The 20,588-nt window shown below is 40.5% G+C and overlaps 1 protein-coding gene across 1 annotated transcript in view; it reads left to right on the forward strand.

The window, feature by feature from the left end:
- The window catches only part of fam120c (family with sequence similarity 120 member C), a 65,326-nt gene extending 45,492 nt beyond the window's left edge, over positions 1-19,834 (forward strand). Inside the window, exons 6-17 of the mRNA XM_061982306.1 lie at positions 3,360-3,433; positions 3,687-3,961; positions 5,513-5,675; positions 5,762-5,845; positions 5,940-6,111; positions 6,190-6,439; positions 6,546-6,660; positions 6,761-6,970; positions 7,146-7,383; positions 11,313-11,448; positions 13,925-13,988; positions 14,099-19,834. Of these exons, the coding sequence (XP_061838290.1) occupies positions 3,360-3,433; positions 3,687-3,961; positions 5,513-5,675; positions 5,762-5,845; positions 5,940-6,111; positions 6,190-6,439; positions 6,546-6,660; positions 6,761-6,970; positions 7,146-7,383; positions 11,313-11,448; positions 13,925-13,988; positions 14,099-14,350 (2,033 nt within the window). The 3' untranslated portion in view covers positions 14,351-19,834. The remainder of the gene's footprint in view (positions 1-3,359; positions 3,434-3,686; positions 3,962-5,512; positions 5,676-5,761; positions 5,846-5,939; positions 6,112-6,189; positions 6,440-6,545; positions 6,661-6,760; positions 6,971-7,145; positions 7,384-11,312; positions 11,449-13,924; positions 13,989-14,098) is intronic.
- Positions 19,835-20,588: the final 754 nt, after the last annotated feature.

The raw sequence follows: 20,588 nt of genomic DNA on the forward strand, positions 1-20,588 counted from the left end.
GCCCCAATGAATAAAACAATCTTTGTCAACACAGTTCAATTATCGTCTGTCGAGACACTTTACGGACAGGAATTCCCCCAATCCCTTTATTGAGCAAAACTGTTTGTAACCACACCAAAAACATGAGTAAAAAAAACTTTTATCTATAAAAACTGGTAATTTTCTACCATACAAACCAGGCTTAAACCAACATTATCATCCGTCGTTTCAACAGAAGCCGCTCGCTCTCTCACCTGCACCAACACAAGCACTCATGGCACTTAGCCAGTGCTGCGTTTATGGCCACACAAAAAGTCGGACAACCCCAACGCCACACATTGGGTAAATGCCAGGTTGTAACACTCAGACTCCACAATCAGATGTGTGCTTATTTTACTGCCATTTATTAAGAATGTTAATCTAAGGATATTATTCATGAAATATTGTCACTAGATTTCATAAATGCTAAAAAAAAAGATGTATTTTACAGACAGAAAGTTACAGGAACTAAATGTAATCTCTGAAAGGGGTAACATTTCTTTTAAAGGCAGGACCCGCAGCCAGACATACAATACTAGCACATAGGTCATGAAAAACATGTTTTTTTGTTATTGTCATTGTAAAAGGGCAAAATCACTTATATCAGAAAATTATTTTTATAAAACATTTCTGTGTGGAGTTTGCATGTTCTCTCCGTGACTGCGTGGGTTCCCTCCGGGTACTCCGGCTTCCTCCCACCTCCAAAGACATGCACCTGGGGATAGGTTGATTGGCAACACTAAATTGGCCCTAGTGTGTGAATGTGAGTGTGAATGTTTGTCTATCTGTGTTGGCCCTGCGATGAGGTGGCGACTTGTCCAGGGTGTACCCCGCCTTCCGCCCGATTGTAGCTGAGATAGGCTCCAGCGCCCCCCGCGACCCCGAAAGGAATAAGCGGTAGAAAATGGATGGATTTAAATTATGATGTCAGGTTTGGGACAGGTGTGACGCTGGGGTGGCCACAGTGTGCACGTCTGATGTTGCTCACATGTGCTCTACTGAATGCTCAGGGAGTTTGTGCGTTTGCTCACACACATGAAAAATTAGAGGGAACATTGCTTGCAAGGTACTTTTATAAACATATTCATCTCCCACACGGACTAGTGTCAAGTACGCTAGAAGAAGAATGTTCACACTTTCGGCTTTTACAATAAAATTGCTTTGCGTTACATTCTGCCTGACTGCACTAACAAAAGACTTACAGAAGATTAGCTTATGTATTTATTGGTATTATTTTGCACTTGATGAAACAATACCTTTAAACAGTTAAGTTTATGATTTATTTCTAATACATCTAAAGCACTTCCTTGTAGTCTACAGAACATGTAATGGTGGTGCTTTGGTCAACATTTTGCATAGATTTTGTTTTACAGACCATCTTCAAGACACTTTCTGACTGTCTTTCCAGAATGGGCCATTTGTGGTCTTTGTAACGTTTATTTTATTTAATCTTCCTCCAGCTCTACTTCGACTGCGTTTCCACCCCGTCAGCCATGTTGTAGTTTTTAGTACTTCAATATCAAGTCTACTGACAGATATTAGTTATAACTGTATGCTACTTAGTATTAGGAAATGGCAACAATGGAGGATTTTAGCATGCATGTGCATGTACGAGCCAGTCTGCCCCACATCAAGAGGCTAGAGAAAAAACAAGGAACTTATTGACTACAACTTTGGACTACAACTGGATAAAATGGCATAAAACCTCTACCAAATATGGAGATATCCACTGACCTAACTAAGGCAAAATACGTCACTAAAGTCTTGAATTCCTAACGGCTCGTTTAATGCAGGTTTGCAAGAAGCCAAGATTATTTAATTAATATCTCCGCCATGCCTGGATTTATGGATATACTAAATACAAAAAAACAGCTACCACCAGGTAAGAATAGTTGGTTTTGCATAATAGGACCCTGTTAATGTAATTACTGTAGTAGTGTTGGAATGTTGCAATACAATTAGACTTTCACTCTGAATTTTTTGTGATCTCAAAGTTAAACTTTCAAGACTTTTGGAGGATGTTTAAACTGTACAGAGTTTTATGGTGAAGAGAAAAAGAAAGTACATTTGCATTTTGTACCAGATTGGGACATTTGTAATATTTACATGTAAATCGAATTGTGATTAATCGATTTAGAACCTAATGAATCGAAATTGAATCAACTTGGGAAATTGGCCATGATACCCTGCCCTAATGTTAATACATGACTTTAGAGATGGCTAATAATGTAATGGTATCAAAATCTCACGGGTTGATATTATCATGGTATTAAGACCACGGTACGATATTATTGCGGTATATGTCCAAATAAAAAGACTTAAAAATACCAGTGTGTAAAATGAAGTGGTGGGAATGTTTGGGAGAAACACACTTGCTGTAATTGAACACAAAACATGTATGTTTTTAAGTGCAAAGAATAGTTCAGGAACATCCAATGTTTCAAACAAATATTTGAAAAAAACTCACAGTTGAGTGTGTTTAAAGTGACATTGTGAACATCCAGAGTAAAACAATAATGTTCACTTAAGTGTCTTTCAATTTTTAGTTTCTGACAACCAGTATCCTCCACAGTGGATATCAGTCTGGAATATGCTGTTTATAAGAAAAGTTTATTAGGTGGTGACTTGTGGGAAAATGGATGGATTGAGGTTTAATGGATGGATTGAAGCTTAATCAAGTTTACTCGTATTTCTCGCAATGTACCGGTACAGTTTTTTTTGGTGATTTCCGTCCGTGCCGTGTTGCCTTGGAAACGCTCGAGACGAAAGTGGTGCACTTTGCTTTGCAGACACATACTTTCTTACCTCTGCCAGAGAGCTTATGTTTTTGTCAGGGTTTGTTTGTCTGTCTGTGAGCAACATAACTCAAAAAGTTATTGACAAATTTTTATGTAATGTCCAAAAACAACAATTCTTCTCATCTACTATGAACACACTTAAGTTGCTTCTTACGCCGTTTCATGCCCCCTGCTTACTAGTCCCAAGCTGCACAGCGGATTCTGGGAGATATAGTTTATTTTCAGACCCAGCCAACGCTAAAGCTCCAGAAAAAAACTTCACCAAGTTTTTGTTTGATACCGTCAGGCTTCGCAGCATTTTTGTGAAGACTTTGAGACGAAATATCGTGGTATCTACAAAACCGTTAGACCCTTAATGGCTACTGACGGCTGCTTCTACATTAAGATATGAATGAAGTTTGACTTGATCTCTCAGGCTCCAAAGCTTCCACAATAGGTGCTATGTTATTTTCTTTCTTTTTTTTAAAATATGTTAAAAGCTCCAGATGCGACATATTACTTAAAATAATAAATAAAATAATGTGTTTTGGATTTTATACTTAGTACCTGGGTTTGGACCCACTCCATTTGGGGGACCACCTGGCCACATGGGACCGATGCACCTTGGAAAAAATCAGGTAGATACCTTTGCTTCGTCACCTTAACCCGTTTGCTGTGTAACGTGTGTGATTGTTCTCAGCTCTAGAGAGATCCATGTAAAGCAGAGGTGGTTTGTGTTCTCTGATATAATCAGTATCATATGCTCATCACAAAGGGAGGAGGCTGTGATTATTTCCATCTTAAACCCTCTCATGAAATGTTATTAGAAGGAAGAAGTGATTTGACATCATTAGCTCTTAACATCTTCTCGTCTCTCTCTTTCCCCATCAGTTCCTTCCTCCCCAAATGCCTGGCTTAAAACCACCTTTTCTAAATGCTCCATTTGGACATGGCGCAGCGCCACTATTCCCGGACCCACCGCCACCATCCCAAGACTGCAATGATTCACCGACAGGAAAGATGGGCTTCTCTGACTGGTCGGCGCCATATGATTCCACTCAGGGCGGCGGTCGTTTGCCTAATCACCACACAGGCACTCAGCCTGGTCCTTCTCCGTCGCCTTCCTCTTCATCAGATGGAGATGAACCTAATGACAGTAATGCAAAGTAAGACACAGACTGAGTGGTCTGAACAAATCTCATCACATAACACTGTGGCTATTTTCATAACATATTTTTACTGAACACAGGGAGCGCTATGGTTTGACACAGGGTTATCGGCTGATTTTCAGCCACAGTAATGCTAATAAAAAGAGAAACTGTAGAAAAAGAGAGTGCAATTAACAAAGTTCCTTTCCCTTCATAGTTTAAGGTTAGTTAATGAAATGTAGCACTTTGCGAAAGGTAGTTAGTGAAATTTAGCACTTTGTGAAAACCTTAAACGTTTTGGCTTGGAATTAAGAAAGAATGTACTGCTGGGTTGCACATATGGGTGGAACGGTTCAAAAAATCCATGGTTTGGATCTGATTGTGTCACTTCATGAATGAAGGACGCACACAAAAAAATGCTTTGCTCTTGCTACCCGAGTTTTTAGTAATTTTAGAGCTTTCCTGACCACTCAATGTGATCACAGCTACAGGATAGCTTGCTGACATCTCCGACCTAAATATTGTCCGGGCGTGAGGTACATATTTGTTGAAATTAGCAATATGAAAGTACTATTAGTCGTTGAGGCTAACCAGCCACAATGCTAGTTCAATGTGGTTTCCTAGCAACCTGAAGCTCACTGAGATCAAGCTGTGGGAGTTTTTGGATAGATTTAAAGCTTCCCTGACCACACATCATGATCGCAACGACAGGCTGACACCTCTAACTCGAGCTCTGTCCGGTGTCTGGTGCGGATTTGTTGAAAGCTCCTAAAGCTAAACTTCTTCAACTACCTTTCAAATGGCTGCTTTGCAACAATGCAACAGTGCAATCTAAGGAACACATCTCCTAGCCTTGGAAATGTGGGCTCACTGAACGAGTCTCTGGAAACAGAACAAATATATGTCCTACAATCAACTATAGAAAACCTGCAATGCAATCTAGAAAGTCTAAAATTGCAGAATTGCATTCTAAAAAGAGTGATTTGTGACATAAGGAATGAAATGAAGTTTCTTGAAGAGGAAAACTGCACACTGCGCCATGATACGAAGGTCCTGCAAAAAGACATTTCTCTAAAAAATACCAGAGATGAGATGGACCAGACTACATAAATGAATGATGTGACCTTGTCCGGACTGCACATTATGCCTCGACCCAATGCCAGAGCAGTTGACAACAGAGGTCAAACAGATGAAACGGATGTTGCCTCTCCAGAGCAACAAGTGGCTAACTTTCTGCAATTAAAGGAAGCAGATGTCAATATTAACACTATTGACACATGCGTTCCACTGTATGGAAGGAACAACAATGCAACACCAGTTATCTTAGCAAAGTTCGTGTAAAGTTATATACCGGTAGCTTTAAATCAAGGGTTTAAGCTTCCAAGGAGACGGTTGCAAGTGCAGGGCTAGTCATCTACAGAGGATCCCTTCCAGATTTAGGGGTTTTGGCTTTCCACATAGGTTATCGGTTGTCTTAATAGGTTATAAAAAATGTTTTGTTTGTGCAGTATTTTATGATAACTGTAATGTGAAACATGCACATGTCTTTCCCTTCCCCCATTTACACAGCCATTTGACGGACAAGCCCTCACGCTGGGAGGATCCTGCTATAAGGGGGTGCCCGGTCTCTGGAGATGCTTCACAAGGCAATGGGAGCGGGTCAAACATTCCGTCATTACTGTCTATGGCGACGAGAAGTCACATGGACATAACCACGCCCCCTCTGCCTCAGGTTTGTCATCGTGGTAAAAAAAAGAAAAGTATACAATTATATAGTTTTATGTAGCTATTGCTGATAGGAAATCAAAACTGTTTTAGGTTAGTGCTGAGGTTCTTCGTGTAGCGGAACATAGACACAGAAGAGGGCTGATGTACCCACAGATTTACCACATTTTGACCAAGGTAAAGTTACATTTAGCTATATAACTAATGATTAGTGTTTGGCTACATTTATTCCTTTTTAATATATATATTCTGTTCCTATCCGTACCAATAGGGAGAGATGAAAATGCCAGTTTGTATAGAGGATGAGTGTAACTCTGAGCTACCTCCTGCCTCGCTGCTGTTTCGTGCTGCCAGACAATATGCCTATGGCGTCCTCTTCAGTCTGGCTGAAATACACCGCCGCCTGGAAAGACTTGCCCTCCGTAAGAGAGCGCCCTTGGAAGGTAGGAGCTGGCACTCTATAAATTAGATGCAAAGACAGACTCCTTACTCGGAGATGTAACTGCTTTCCCCATTCTCAGTTCCTCCAGTGATTGTCAAAGAGTGGAGCAGTGGTAAATCCAAGTCCGCTCTGACTCCTGAACTGGTTCCGGCTCTGTGTTTCCGGGAGTGGACGTGTCCAAACCTGCGCCGCCTGTGGTTGGGTCGTGCCAGTGAGGACCGCTCCAGGAGAACCAGGGCTTTCCTGGCCTGTCTACGCTCTGACTGCCCAGCCCTCCTTAACCCAGCACAGGTCCCACAGCATCTGCTGCTCATGTGCTGCGTGCTCAGGTATGACACTCAAGATTAAGTTGTTTGGAGCTTCTGTTTAGTAAAACTACGACATATAAAAGCTGTAGGTGATTCTTTCTGCTTTAAAGAGTTCATTGTTTTTCAGGTATATGATGCAGTGGCCTGGAGGGAGGATCCTCCAGAGACATGAGCTGGATGCCTTCTTGGCCCAGGCTGTTTCAAATCAGCTCTATGAACCAGACCAGCTACAGGAACTCAAGGTAAAATGCCAGTCTCTCAACGAATTGCTGCGATTTGAAACTTGATGCATTTTCTCCTGTTGTCTACATTTTGACTGAGGTTCATTTGTGTGGCTGTTAGGTAGAGAAAGTTGATGCCCGTGGCGTGCAGCTGGCTGCTCTTTTTATGGCTGGTGTTGACACAGCGCTGTTCATCAACGATGTATGCGGCCAGCCGTTGCCATGGGAACACTGCTGTCCCTGGGGCTTCTTTGACGGCAAACTGTTCCAGAGCAAACTGGCTCGTGCCGCCCGTGATCGTGCTGCCCTGCTCGATATGTGTGAAGGCCAGGTATGAACCCACTCCATTCCTGACCATAACAATTCAATAGCCACAGGGATTTAGGATTTTGACAGCAAAGTGGAATTAGGATTAGATTACTAATTTGATGAAGTCCTGAGCTGTTGATAGGCATACTGTACATACTGCTAAAAGTTGCAATGTCAATTCTCTTTCTCCTTGACAGGAGGAGCTAGTCTCCAAAGTGGAGAAGATGCGTCAGGCGATACTCGAGGGGATTAATCTGTCTCGTCCTCCTCCACCACCGCCCCCTCTTCCACCCCCTGCCTTCCTGCCACCTGCTATGGTGCCCCCTTTCTACCCAATGCCCCCTCTCTACCCACCTCGACCCATGGGTGGCATGCCTCCTCATCACCCACATCATCCACACCACCCTGCCCAACACAGACCCAGAGCCTTCCCAGGTACACAGATTAATTATTTACTTTCTTCCTCTTACAAAAACATGGATGTTTATGGATCTGGACTTGCCATCGTGCATGCAGCTCCTGAGCTGCCGTGGTACAGCTTGTTGCTAAACTTACAGCCCGTTTTTATCTCCGCCTTCGATGGTTTCTCACTTCCAAAAATACAAAATTAAATTTTATTCGATATACATGTAAATATTGAAAATGTCTCGAATCTGTTACAAAATACAAATGTACTAGGGCTGGACAATTATGGCAAAAATAATAATCACGATTATTTTTTATTGATATTGTAATCACGATTAATTACGCGATTATTTATTAGTTTGAAAACATGAGTATCTTTTGTACCCCCAAAACTCAACTTTAAATATAGTTTTTAAAAAAACAGGATATAAATCAGTTAAATAAACCACAAGTAAGATAATATTAATAGCAATAACAATACATTTAAATAACAATAATATAAAAAACTATAAAATTCTGTTTCTCCATTTTAGTTGTTTTCAATTCAGTTGTTTACGTTTTACACTTATTTTACCTCCATAAAGTGCGTACTTTTTGTGTAAAATAAAATGAATGTAATTAAATGCAAACATCCTCACATTAGACAATTTTGATCATTGTTTTATGTCAAAGCACAATAATTTTGTAAATGTACCAATAAGTGCTTCAAGTACATTATGCTTGTGCCAAGTACTTTTTGAAACCTTTTTTTTGTTAGTATAGTCAGACTGGATATGGCGCGCTGTGCTATTTTTGTGATTGGTGGAAAGTGTGCTGCACTGTTATTCTCAGCTTAACGAGTAAAGAGGCGACTCACTTGAGGCTGTTAAAAAAAAAAAAAAGCAGAGAGTGCCTTTCAAGTTGCGACTGTTGTTCGTACATTAATGTAACGTTGATGTCATTCACAACAACACAAGCAAAAGAGATGTGTTGTGGGTGTATGGATTGTTCTTGCTAGTTTTAGGTTCGTAGTTTAGTTGCTATTTCAAGTGACCGCCTTGACATTGTTTAGGTCAGAACAAGGCTGTTGAGTGTTTTGAGGAATAATGAGCGATTTTAACGTTTCTTCTCCTCACAATGACAATGTTTCACTCACATTTATATCAATTTCCCTGATATTTTGAGTTTAACAGTGGAATCTGTTTTATTGGCCAATTATGTGACTCCGTCCGCAGTTACGTTAACACGGAAATCATATGCCCTCCTTTTTGTTGAGTGTAGTGATTATTGATTAGGTATACTGACACTATCTATTTCACCGTCAGAAGCTGCGGTATTTGCATGCACGTTATACGGCAGATTAATTGTTTTGTTTGATTACCGTATTTTTTGGACTGTAAGGCGCACACTAAAAATCCTTTAATTTTCTCAAAAATCGACAGTGCGTCTTATAACCCAGTGCGCCTAATGTACTAATTAATTCAGGTTGTGCTTATTGACCTCAAAGCAATTTTATTTGGTACATGGTGTAACAAGTGTGACCGGTAGATGGCAGTCACACATAAGAGATACATGTGCACTGCAAAATGACGTTAGCAAGCAAGCCCAAAACTTTACAAGGACCCCAAAATGGCACCAATTAGGAGATATCAAATGGTGTTTTGTTTCGCAGTATTATGCAAAACCAACTTGTCTTACCTATTAGTTCCTGCTGATGTGTATTTGGGATATGCAATCCCAAAAATGTGCGCGCTTCTGACATTGTTGTCCGCGCTGACGCCATAGTCAATAAGCTCCTTTTTCTCTACTTGTTGTGGGGCATTCATCCTCCGCTGTTGTGATTCCTAATATAAAGTAGCATCTGCAAAACATAATCAATGCAACATTTTGACCAGAGAAACACAATTACATTTTATGTAGACCACAAGGAAGTGTTTTAAATGTAGAAAACATCATAGTATGACCCCTTTAATGCACCTTATAATCCGGTGCGCCTTTTGTATGAAAATCGACATTAACAGACCCAGTCATCGACAATGCGCTTTATAATTTGGTGTGCCCTATGGTCCAAAAAATACAGTATTATATTTTCATAAACGTGAGATGCCATAATCAAAATCAAAATTAAAATTTGATTTATTGTCCGGCCCTAAAATGCACTTAAGTTTTTTTCTAAAATAACTGTGAATATGTAAGCTATTCTTCTGGGAGTCTTAATTTGTTAGCGCAGTGAGACAGAATGTAACGCACAGCACTTTTATTGTAAAGGCTGGAAGTGTGTACTTAGTTTTTCTGACGCACTTGACACTGCTCTGTGTGGGATATGATTATGTAAGCAATGTACGAGTATGGCTGCCGTCAAATATGAGTTCTTCCAGTGATAATAGTAAATAATAGTTTCAGTCAAATGTAATACAATATAACGTTGTGTGGTTCACTATGAGAACTATCCAAAGCCGGCCGTAAATCTTTGCCCACAAAAGTTGCAATGGCTTTTCTTACTGATTGTATCTTCATGGTGCCCGGAAAACTGGGTGATAATATAATATCAGTAAGTCCCTCACTTTAGTTTTTTTCCCCCCAGAGGTCTTATTGATGGAAGGTAATGTTAGCATAGTCAGTCAGCATGACGCTGCTGCTGGTGCTCGACACACAAGAATCCCAAGGGTGTGGGGTGAAATTATCACTATTTTGCCTTGTGAATCGTTATTGCTAAAAATGTTGAAATATCGATCCATAATCGATTAAATCGATTATTTTAGCCCTGGTGAGCACAGTGTGATACTGCTGCTGCTTTATACACAAGATTACCAGGGGGCAGGGCGGGGGACACTGATATCATGACCTTTAATCGATATTGCTCATAATAAAAGATATTGATTACCATATTTTCCGCACTATAAGGCGCACCGGATTATTAGCCGCACCTTCAATGAATGGCATATTTCATAACTTTGTCCACCAATAAGCCGCCCCGGACTATAAGCCGCGCCTACGCTGCGCTAAAGGGAATGTCAAAAAAACAGTCATATAGGTCAGTCAAACTTTAATAATATATTAAAAACCAGCGTTCTAACAACTCTGTCCCAAAATGTACGCAAATGTGCAATCACAAACATAGTAAAATTTAAAATAGTGCAGAGCAGTAGCAACATAATGTTGCTCGAACGTTAATGTCCCAACACACAAAATAAACATAACGCTCACTTTCTGAAGTTATTCTTCATTCATAAATCCCTCGAATTTTTCTCCTTCGGTGTCCGAATTGAAAAGTTGGGCGAATGTCGTCCGGCGCTGCCTCCCTCTTAGTGAAGGTGTGTTCGCCTTCGGTCATCCATTGTTCCCACGCAGTTAGCAGTCTAGCTTCGAATGCCCTGTTGACACCAATATCTAGCGGCTGGAGGTCTTTTGTCAATCCACCCGGAATGACGGCGAGTATTGAATTAAGCGCGTAAGCGTGTCTCTCAATGTGATGTTATGAGCTAGCAAATATAACAACTACACTACCCAGCATGCAACGATAGTGACGAGCATGCGCGGTAGCCCTGAGAAGCGTTGTTGTATGCTGGCAGTTAGAATGTGGTTATGAGCACGCTGTGAGTAAACGTTGAGAACTCAGTTAACACGCCTCGTCTGCATTATTTATAATTAGACAGACAACACACTTAATAGGAGCCATTTTGGGGTCTTTACATAAACACACAAATGGAAATGAAACGTCACATATCCCAGCATGCACCGCGCGCTTCTTCTACGGGGAAAAAAGATGGCGGCTGTTTACCGAAGTTGCGAGACCGAAACTTTATGAAAATGAATCTTAATATTTATCCATATATAAAGCGCACCGGGTTATAAGGCGCACTGTCAGCTTTTGAGAAAATTTGTGGTTTTTAGGTGCGCCTTATAGTGCGGAAAATACGGTAGATCACTTTTCTACCCAGCCCTAGTATAGTATGTCTCAAAGATGAACTGCTTTTCAGGCATCCAGTCTATACCTCCTCAAGGAGGAAAACTGGAGATTGCTGGCATGGTTGTTGGCCAGTGGGCTGGGAACAAACCAATACGTGGAAGAGGGGGGTTCAACATGCAAGTGGTTTCAGTGGGAGCAGGAAAAGGGTGAGTAATAATTGTTAGCTGAACACTAAATAACATGTGCACAATCTTGATAAACTATCATGCATTCAAAACACAATCAGAATGTACAGATTTGCTCTCCCTTTTGGGAAAGCTAGTGATTTACAATTTCAACAACCCTTTGGCAACATGTTTTTTTTAAATGTTTTGCATGAGATAAAATGTTTATTTCATCTTGACATTGTAACTCGAGAACTAATCTACAGTCCATTCGGAAAGTATTCACAGTGCTACACCTTTTTTCAGTTTATTTTACAGCTTTACTCTAAAATGGAATAAATTAATTTTTGTCATCAACATTCTATGCACAATACCTCATAATTTCAATGTGACAGTTTTTTTTAGACATTTTTGAAAACTTTTCAAGAATAAAAAACTAAGCAATCACATGTACATAAGTATTTACAGCCTTTGCCTGAAGCTCAAAAGTAAGCTAAGATGCATCCTGTTTCAACTGATCATCCTTCTGATATTACTACATCTTAATTGGAGTCCACCTGTGGTAAATGCAGTTGTTTGGACATGATTTGGAAAGGCACATACCTGTCTATAAATAAAGTTCTACACATGACACTGCATGGCAGATCACAAACCAAGCATGAAGTTGAGGGAATTGTCTGTGGACCTCTGAGACAGGATTATTTTCAGACACAAATCTGACGAAGGGTACAGAAAAATATCTGCTGCTTTGTGAAGGTCCCAATGAGCACATTGGCCTCCATCATCAGTAAATGGAAGACGTTTGGAACCACCAGGACTCTTCTTAGAGCTAGCCAGTCGTCAAAACTGAGCGATCGGGTGAGAAGGGCCCTATTCAGGGAGGTGACCAAGAACCCAATGGACACTCTGTCAGCGCTACAGTATTCCTCTGTGGCGAGAGAAGAACCTCCAAAAGGACAACCATATCCGCAGCAATCCAGTAATCAGGCCTGTATGGTAGAGCGGCCAGACGGAAGCAATTCCGTAGTAAAAACAAATTGAAGCCTTTCTCGAGTTTGCCGAAATGCACCTGAAAGACTCTGACCGTAAGAACCAAAATTATCTGGTCAGATGAGACAAAAATTTACCTATTTTGCGTCAATGCCAGATGTCATGTTTGGAGGAAACCAGGCACTGCTCATTACCAGGCCAAATCCATCCCTCCAGTTTTTCAGTGGCAGAAACTGGCAGACTAGTCAGGATAGAGGGAAAGATGAATGCAGCAACGTACAGAGAAATTCTGGATGAAAACCTGCTTGAACTCCGACGGGTGCAACCGTTCATCTTTCAGCAAGACAATGACCCTAAGCACACAGCCAAGTAATCAAAGGAGTGTCTTCAGGACAACTCTGTGAATGCCCCTAAGTGGCGCAGCCAGAGCCCAGACTTCAATTCTATTAAAGACTGACGCTTACCATCCAATCTGATGGAGCATTAGAGGTGCTGCAAAGAGGAATGGTTGAAACTGCCCAGAGATAGGTGAAGTTTGTGGCATCATATTCAAAAGAACTTGGGGCTGTAATTTCTGCCAAAGGTGCATCAACAAAGTATTGAGCAACGGCTTTGAATATCTATGTACATGTGATTTCTTAGTTGTTGTTTTTTTTTAATACATTTTCAAAAATCTCAAAAATGTTTACATTGTCATGTAGAATTTTGAGGACAAAAATGTATTTATTCAATTTTAGCTCTAACATAACAAAATGTGGAAAAAGTGAAGCGCTTTGAATACTTTCCAGATGTACTGTAACTAACCCCAATTATAACTTATCCATCCCATCCATCAATTTTCTACCGCTTGTCCTTTTCGGGGTCGCGTGAGTTGCTGGAGCCTATCTCAGTTGCATTACTAATAATCACAAAATGGTGTGCTCCAAATACAATTATAATCTCTGCAGTGGTGGATAGTATGGAGGTGAATCTTACGACAAGTCACTGTTCAATTTGATTCTGATTCCTGGAGTGACTAAACAATTCAGAATCTATTCTCGATTCAAACCAATTCTCACATTTTTTGCTATTTATAATAAAACCTTTTTATAATAAAAACAGGTTACAAGTTACAAAACCTCCTCTTGGCCGCTGACTAATGAGAATACTTAAGACAAGTAAGTACAGAGATGGCTTAAAAAGCATATTTTTAAAAATACATTCTTGAAGAAAATTTGGAATCGATTCAGAATCGTAATAAGAATTGCGATTCGGAAGTGAATTAATTTTTTTCAACACCCCTAGTGGATGGACAGAAAAATTATGAACACAAAAGTATGCATATTGAAGGCAAACAACTGATCTATGTATCTGTTCTTAGCAACAACAAAAAGTGTTCCACACACTTGCCGTAGTCTGGCACTGCACCTCCAGTCATTTGAAACATGGTAGAACGTAGTAATTTATTGGGGGAAAACTCCAGCTTTTTGCCCCATCATTGATTTTTTTTACTATGACATTTTTTTTTCTTTCTGTTTGCCCACCACAGGAGGGGTAAAGATATTCCCGGAAAGCTACGAGGAGGGAAGAAGGCAACTGCCAGCAGAACACAGGTATGACCATGCCAACAGCCAAATTTGAACGGAAACATTTTCTGAATTCATAGAATCACCAGAGAACAAGCTTGAAATCGTCATTCCTTCCAACCCTTTCGTTCCCCCAGACATCGTCACCCCCTCCATCCAACAGTTCCCCAAAGCCCCCAGAAGAGGTGGGCTCCACGCCAGAGGTTGCGACTCAGCAGCTGAATGGCAGCTCAGCAGCCATTGGGCAGCCCTTGGAGCTGGTCCCCCTGACCCAGCCAATCCAGTGTGCCTTAGCCAGCAGAGACAACCAATCAGAGGGGGTTGAAGTGGAGGCCCCCTGTTGCCTTGACGACTGCCCTTCAGATGGAGCGCTACAGAAAGAGGAGTGACGGGATGCTCGGAGAGAGAGTTATGTGTTCGACTGCCTTTCCCTGTCTTTGTAGCCCTGCCTCCTAACTGTGCATGTTATCCCACGGAGCAGGAAGCCATTAGAGCATCCGTCTCCTTTTCTTTTCTGCTCCATGTGATGCATCCAAACAGTTGGTTGTCAAAGCAGTTAAACCCTGTTTTTAGTTTTCTCATGTGCTTTTATGTTTTTATAAAGAGAAGTTTTCTCTGTAAGTCTAAGCGCCCTACCCCTCAAAAAAATAGCCTTTCTCCCGCACACAAAGTAACGTAAGCTTCAAGTTCCACTCTCGTCACCAACCACCACTTAAACAAGCCCCCTCAAGTACGGTCACCTGTACAGTTTGAGTTTCGTATGTTGTTTTAATAGTCCCATTATATGAAACTGCGCACACGTTTGCGGTTCCCGGTGACAGATTGTATGTGATTTCCATGGGTACAACATCTAGGCCTTGTCACTATGGTCTGTGTGTCGATGCGATTTGTGATTGTCATGTCATCTAAGCGTTGACTGACAAGAGCTCCAAGGAACATTCAGAGACTTAACTTTGAACATGTTGAAAAATTTAACGTGAATATTGTCTGCACAATGGCCCCCAACTGTGCAAAATAGCAGCATTGCTTAAAAAAAAAATATATATATATATATAAGAATTCTATATCCCTTTATAGTTTGATTGGTTATCAATCACTGGAGCATTTCTGCACCACCATGATATTAGGATGCTATATTACTTTGCATAGCCCAGAGTTTAGCTATGCTCACAGACCCCAGGAATTTGTGCACCTTAATCCCTAAAGTATGCAAAGTTATACCCTGCTCCTAAAAAAGTGCATTATTATATTATATTCCTAGCCTCCTGGCCCTTTCTCCAAAAGTTTTGATTGTACTATCCCAACAGAAGCACTTGATGTTGTATTTAAATATGAGAAAAAAATGCCCCTGATACAAAATAATTGACTTTAGCACGTAAGGGGTGTGCGCCTAATTAATGGAGACATGTAGAAGAACATTTAAAGATAGAAATCTATTTGAAAGACGTCAGAATGTGTACAGAGTGGTTCGAAACAAAGAGGCACTTTGTTTTTAAGATGTTAAACCACACTGGCAGGTCCTCTGCCAGGGGATAAAAAAGTGAAACACTCTGAGGCACCTTTCTAGAGTTATAGGCCAAAAAGAAGAGACTGCTGCCTAGCAGATAGTGCAAATAAACGGAAAAGGTCTCATGCAGACCCTGCAAAGCCACCTCATTCTCTAAGGAACTTTTTAAGGACACCTGATTACCCATGTTTCCTGGGAATTAGTTTCAGAAAAGTAACTTCCAAAGTGAATTTTAACGCAGCTGGCCGACAAGTGGCCACTGATGTTAAAGGGGTGTGTCAGCTTAGCCTCAAAGATCCCTCCATCTTTGGGTGGCGATTAAGTCACCGTTGTCCTGGCAATTGCCACAAGCTGAAAGCTGTGTGCGTTGCCAAGCTGTAGTGTGTCACTTTAAACCAACAGAATGCTCTTCCCTGCCCCAAAGTTACTCTGACAAACAATGTGGAAACTTTATGGGTCGGAACATGCGTCATGGAGAGAGGGCACCCTCACAGTGCCCCTAGTGTCCCACTCATATTTGGAGACTACGATAGTGAATTGTTTTGTTAAAGCAATTATGTTTGTATTTAACGAAATGTCCCCCCACAGACAATGGAAATCAACATATGTACTTTTTACCAGTTCTATATACAGAACAACTGCATGTTTCAAAGCAGTAGACATACCCGAGAGATGCTATCCAGGGGCATGAAAATATGCTATACAGTATAAAAAGGCAAGTCAACAAGAAAGCACCTTATTTTCACACTATGTTGATGACTTGTGCCCTTTCATGTGCCACAAAATTAACATGGAAATGCTATTTTAAAGGAAAAGACAGTGACTATATGTAAGTGTTAATGTAGTCGTGTCAGACATGCCCCACTGTATGAACACAGCCATTACAGAAAACGCAAATAGCCGACCCAGTGACAAGTGTAGGTAGACTTGCGCTCGTCACATGACTGGGGCACGCTGTCGTTTCTTAACACGGAATGACATGAAAAAAGAGGTTATCGATGAGAAGTAAAACAACACCACGAGTGCTGTATGTTTCTCATAGTTCAAAAATGGCGGCGTCTGGACTTTAAACTCTTAAGACATCAAAGACTAGGCTAGAGAATATGGCTCCACTGGCCGAAATACCAAGTCTAGACTTTCTAGGAGTCATATGCTTAACTGCTTTCAACTATTTTGACATTAGGACATGTATTTCAGTAGTACATCGTTAGAGGGTGGCTTTTCTGCGGCACGCCAGTGTTATCTGGTATATGATGCCCTCTTATCGATCGCGACACACACACACACCAAATAGCACGCTTAAACACAAATACACGCACACACACACACTCAATAGATATTCAGTTGTTTGTTACCAGCAGCATTCTCTCTGCTATCGTGCTTAAGTGATATATTTGTGCAGTTTCAGTTGCCTGTGGAGTGGTTGTCAGTTCATTGGAGATCATTTGGTAACACATTCGACTGACTCAGAATCCCTACACTCACGTTAGCATGGACATGAAAAAATACACGAGATGTTTCAGGTAGACGAAGTACCACATTGATACATGCACATAAACACACAACACCTGCACATACATAGATGTTAAACCCTGAGTTACACAGTAGCTAGTATGGATAAAAACAGCAACACAATACATAATCTCGTGTCCCTCTTTTGTCCTCGTCTGTTTTAGTTCAATAGGGATTTGAATAATGACTTTTTTTTATGCTTGTTAAACCAACCTCTCTTGCCTCTGCTTTTTTGACCCCTCGTCCCCTCCTATCTACACACATTTTTTTATTGTACATGATCTTTTATCTTTCTCGTAACACAAGCACAAACACATAGTTCCCCCTCACTTTGGTCCCCACGAAGCAACAACTCTCGTTTGGATTTGTCACCAGGCCACCACCTCCAGTGATGTTTCTTGTCACAAAAGAGAGCAACCTATGTATAGTTAAAATTAATAAATGATATGGTTACACTTGTAAAATTCAACATGAGTCGGAAGAGCTAATTAATGTTGAATATTTAATAGCAGGGGGGGGGTACAGAACACACAGAGCTAAATGTACATTAACCATTTGTTTGTGATTTGATCATTTGTCTTAACCAGAGTTTCTGCTGAGGAATGAATACCAACAATTTTAAGATTTTAAAGATACAACCCTAAACTAGTTTGCTGGCCTTAAGACTTAGACTTGGACTTCCTTTTATTGTCATTCAAATTTGAACTTTACAGTACAGATCAGAACGAAATGTTGTTGTTGCAACTGCTAGTCAGTGATGTCTTCGTGGGGACTACACACACTGTCACCTCAGATAGTTTAGAAGTAAACACACAGACACAATGATATAAACTTTAAGTTCTCACTTTCACACCACAACCGCCTCCTTGCTTGGCCCGTAGCCCTAGGATCATTTGCATTGGCCGCCTTTCTCTTTTCTCTCTCGGCTGCCCCGCCCCTTTAATAAATCCAACTAACAGTAATGGTTATCTTAACATTAATAATCGATTTCTGTATGTATCTAGCCAGAGTTTTTTTAAAAATTCTGAAAAAAAAAATTTAAATTCATTTGTGCACATTGTGTTTTTCTTACTATTTTAATGTTATTACATCTTCTAATCCTTCTACCATTGCTTCGGTTAGTACTGAAATACGCTTAGCCAACCTAGAGATTTGAACTGTAATAATTGCGATTTTCCTTACCTTTATGTGGCATCTTTAGACAACTTCAGCATTAACGTACGTAAGTAAATATTGCCCGTTACCGATGAGAACCATTGTCTGCACTGTTGATTTTCATAATATCCCTGATGATAATTTTGTGGTCGACTTTACCAATCTAAGCTGAACTCTGCGCCCTTGCACAAAGCAGCGAAACATGTCACCTGAGAACCAAACAAAGTACACCTACAATCCCCTTTATCCTTTCTCCCTAATCCCCCATAGTCTATCTCCACCTCCCAGAAATGTCTTATAGATGAGTATGATTATATATATATATATATATATATATATATATATATATATATATATATATATATATAATGTATATGTGTGTGTGTGTGTATAATGACATTGCAGCACGTGTGATTTTAAGACTGAGAGGTAACGGTGGCTATACACCGTGGTTGTCGTGGAGACGCAAACAGACAGGGAAGCAGGAAGGAAGTGTGAACAGCGAGGAGTAGGCGAGAAGCTAGAAATCAAGAGGGGATGTATCTTGAACTCGCTCGTTCACGCTGTTTCAACAGTTCTACATTGACTGAATTTAGGCTGTGAGAACCACTGTGCACACTCATATGAGATCCAGTTCACCAGAAGGAGTGACGCTCAACAAATACGCTGTCAAACATGCTGGGGTTTTAGTTCCCCTCTCTTCCCCCTTTATTTTTCTAGCGTTGTCACACTTTCTCAAGCTTGCCTTAACTCCCTCAACTCCAAAGTGAGCCAGTTTTCCTTGAATCACAGCTTTGAGAATGATGGGATCATATGAACATCATGACAATTTGTTGCAGTGCGTCACCCTATTTGGTGAGCATTTTTTAGTGTACCGGTAGTCTTTATAATTTGATTAGTTATTTGCAACCAATCATGGAGTAGATTTTACAATTGCCCATTCCTCCAAGGAGGGGTACAAACCTCTCTAACGTTTTACAAGGAAAACCTGTGCTCCTGACTGACTGTGTGGTTAAAACCCACCTATGCCCACGTCAGCTAGCAGGAGTTTCTCAGAAGGGCTGACAATGTTAGATAAGTCCTGGGGTAAGAAAAGTGCTGTGCAGTGTAGGTGTTAAACAGTATTAAGGTTATGAGTGTGGAAAGGTTGACATGTCTGTTCCGATCTATCTTCAGGATTCTCACAGCATTTTGTCCAGATTGAATAAAGGTTCCTATCTGTCTGTCTACACTGACACCCCCCCCCCCCCCCCCCCCTCAGCAACCCTCCAAACTCCATAATTACCCTCTCCCCTTTGCAAAGGTGCTCCAATCAATGTTTGCCCTCTCTTACCACTTTGTTCAAACATGCTTTCAGCAGTACCCAGAACCACCTAACTACCTGCACAACAAAAAGGGTTCCTATATATCCATGATATTATTGTTATAGAGATATTATCATCATCATTATCGCTGTTATAATTATGGTCGGTATAATTTGTCATCATTGTTAGCATTATGGAAGCACCAGACTGTTTGTGGAAAGATGAGCGGAGAAAAAAAAAAGTTACTTTTTTTTTGTCTGGCTGTTGGTGGTCTGATCACAGAGGGAGGGGAGGAATGGTTCAGAAAGAGACAAAGATGGCAGTCATGTTTGTACTGGTTGGGAAATGACTTACAGTGCTGAAATAAAATTTATTCTTTTAGTAAAAAAAAATCAGCCCATGTATCCAGTCTGCTTTTTTTCCCCCAAATAGAAATGTCAAAAAATTATTAAAATAAGAATCCAAAACAATAGTGCTCTACATTTATTGAACTAGAACTAGTCCTATGAATTTACAACACTGTTAATGCAGGGCCACAATAGAGTGATTCCAGTTCCAATTGTAGAGAGAAGAGGGCAATAACCCTGACAAAAAATTCACTTAATGAATCTTTCGATGTATTTTTCTATAATACCAAAATGTATTTTCAATAGAACATACATACAGTAATAGAGCACATCATCAATTGGGATAAAGATTGAGTTATATCCATCCATTTTCTACCGCTTGTCTCTTTTGGGGTCGCGGGGGGTGCTGGAGCCTATCCCAGCTGCGCACGGGCGGAAGGCGGGATACACCCTGGACAAGTCGCTACCTCATCGCAGGGCCAACACAGATAGACAACATTTACCATGAATTGATTTACTTGGACCCCAATTTAAACAAGTTGAAAAACTTATTCGGTGTTACCATTTAGTGGTCAATTGTACGGAATATGTACTATACTGTGCAATCTACTAATAAAAGTTTCAATCAGTCAATCAATTCACACTCACTTTTTGACACTTACAAAAAATCCCGACTTTTTGACACTTATAAAAAATCTACACTTTTTGACACTTAGAAAAAATCCAGACTTTTTGACACTTAGAAAAAAAATCTAGATTTTTTTGACATTTAGAAAAAATCCCGAGTTTTTGACACTTGGAA

Source organism: Nerophis lumbriciformis, linkage group LG01, assembly GCF_033978685.3.
Source record: "Nerophis lumbriciformis linkage group LG01, RoL_Nlum_v2.1, whole genome shotgun sequence".
NCBI lineage: Eukaryota > Metazoa > Chordata > Actinopteri > Syngnathiformes > Syngnathidae > Nerophis > Nerophis lumbriciformis.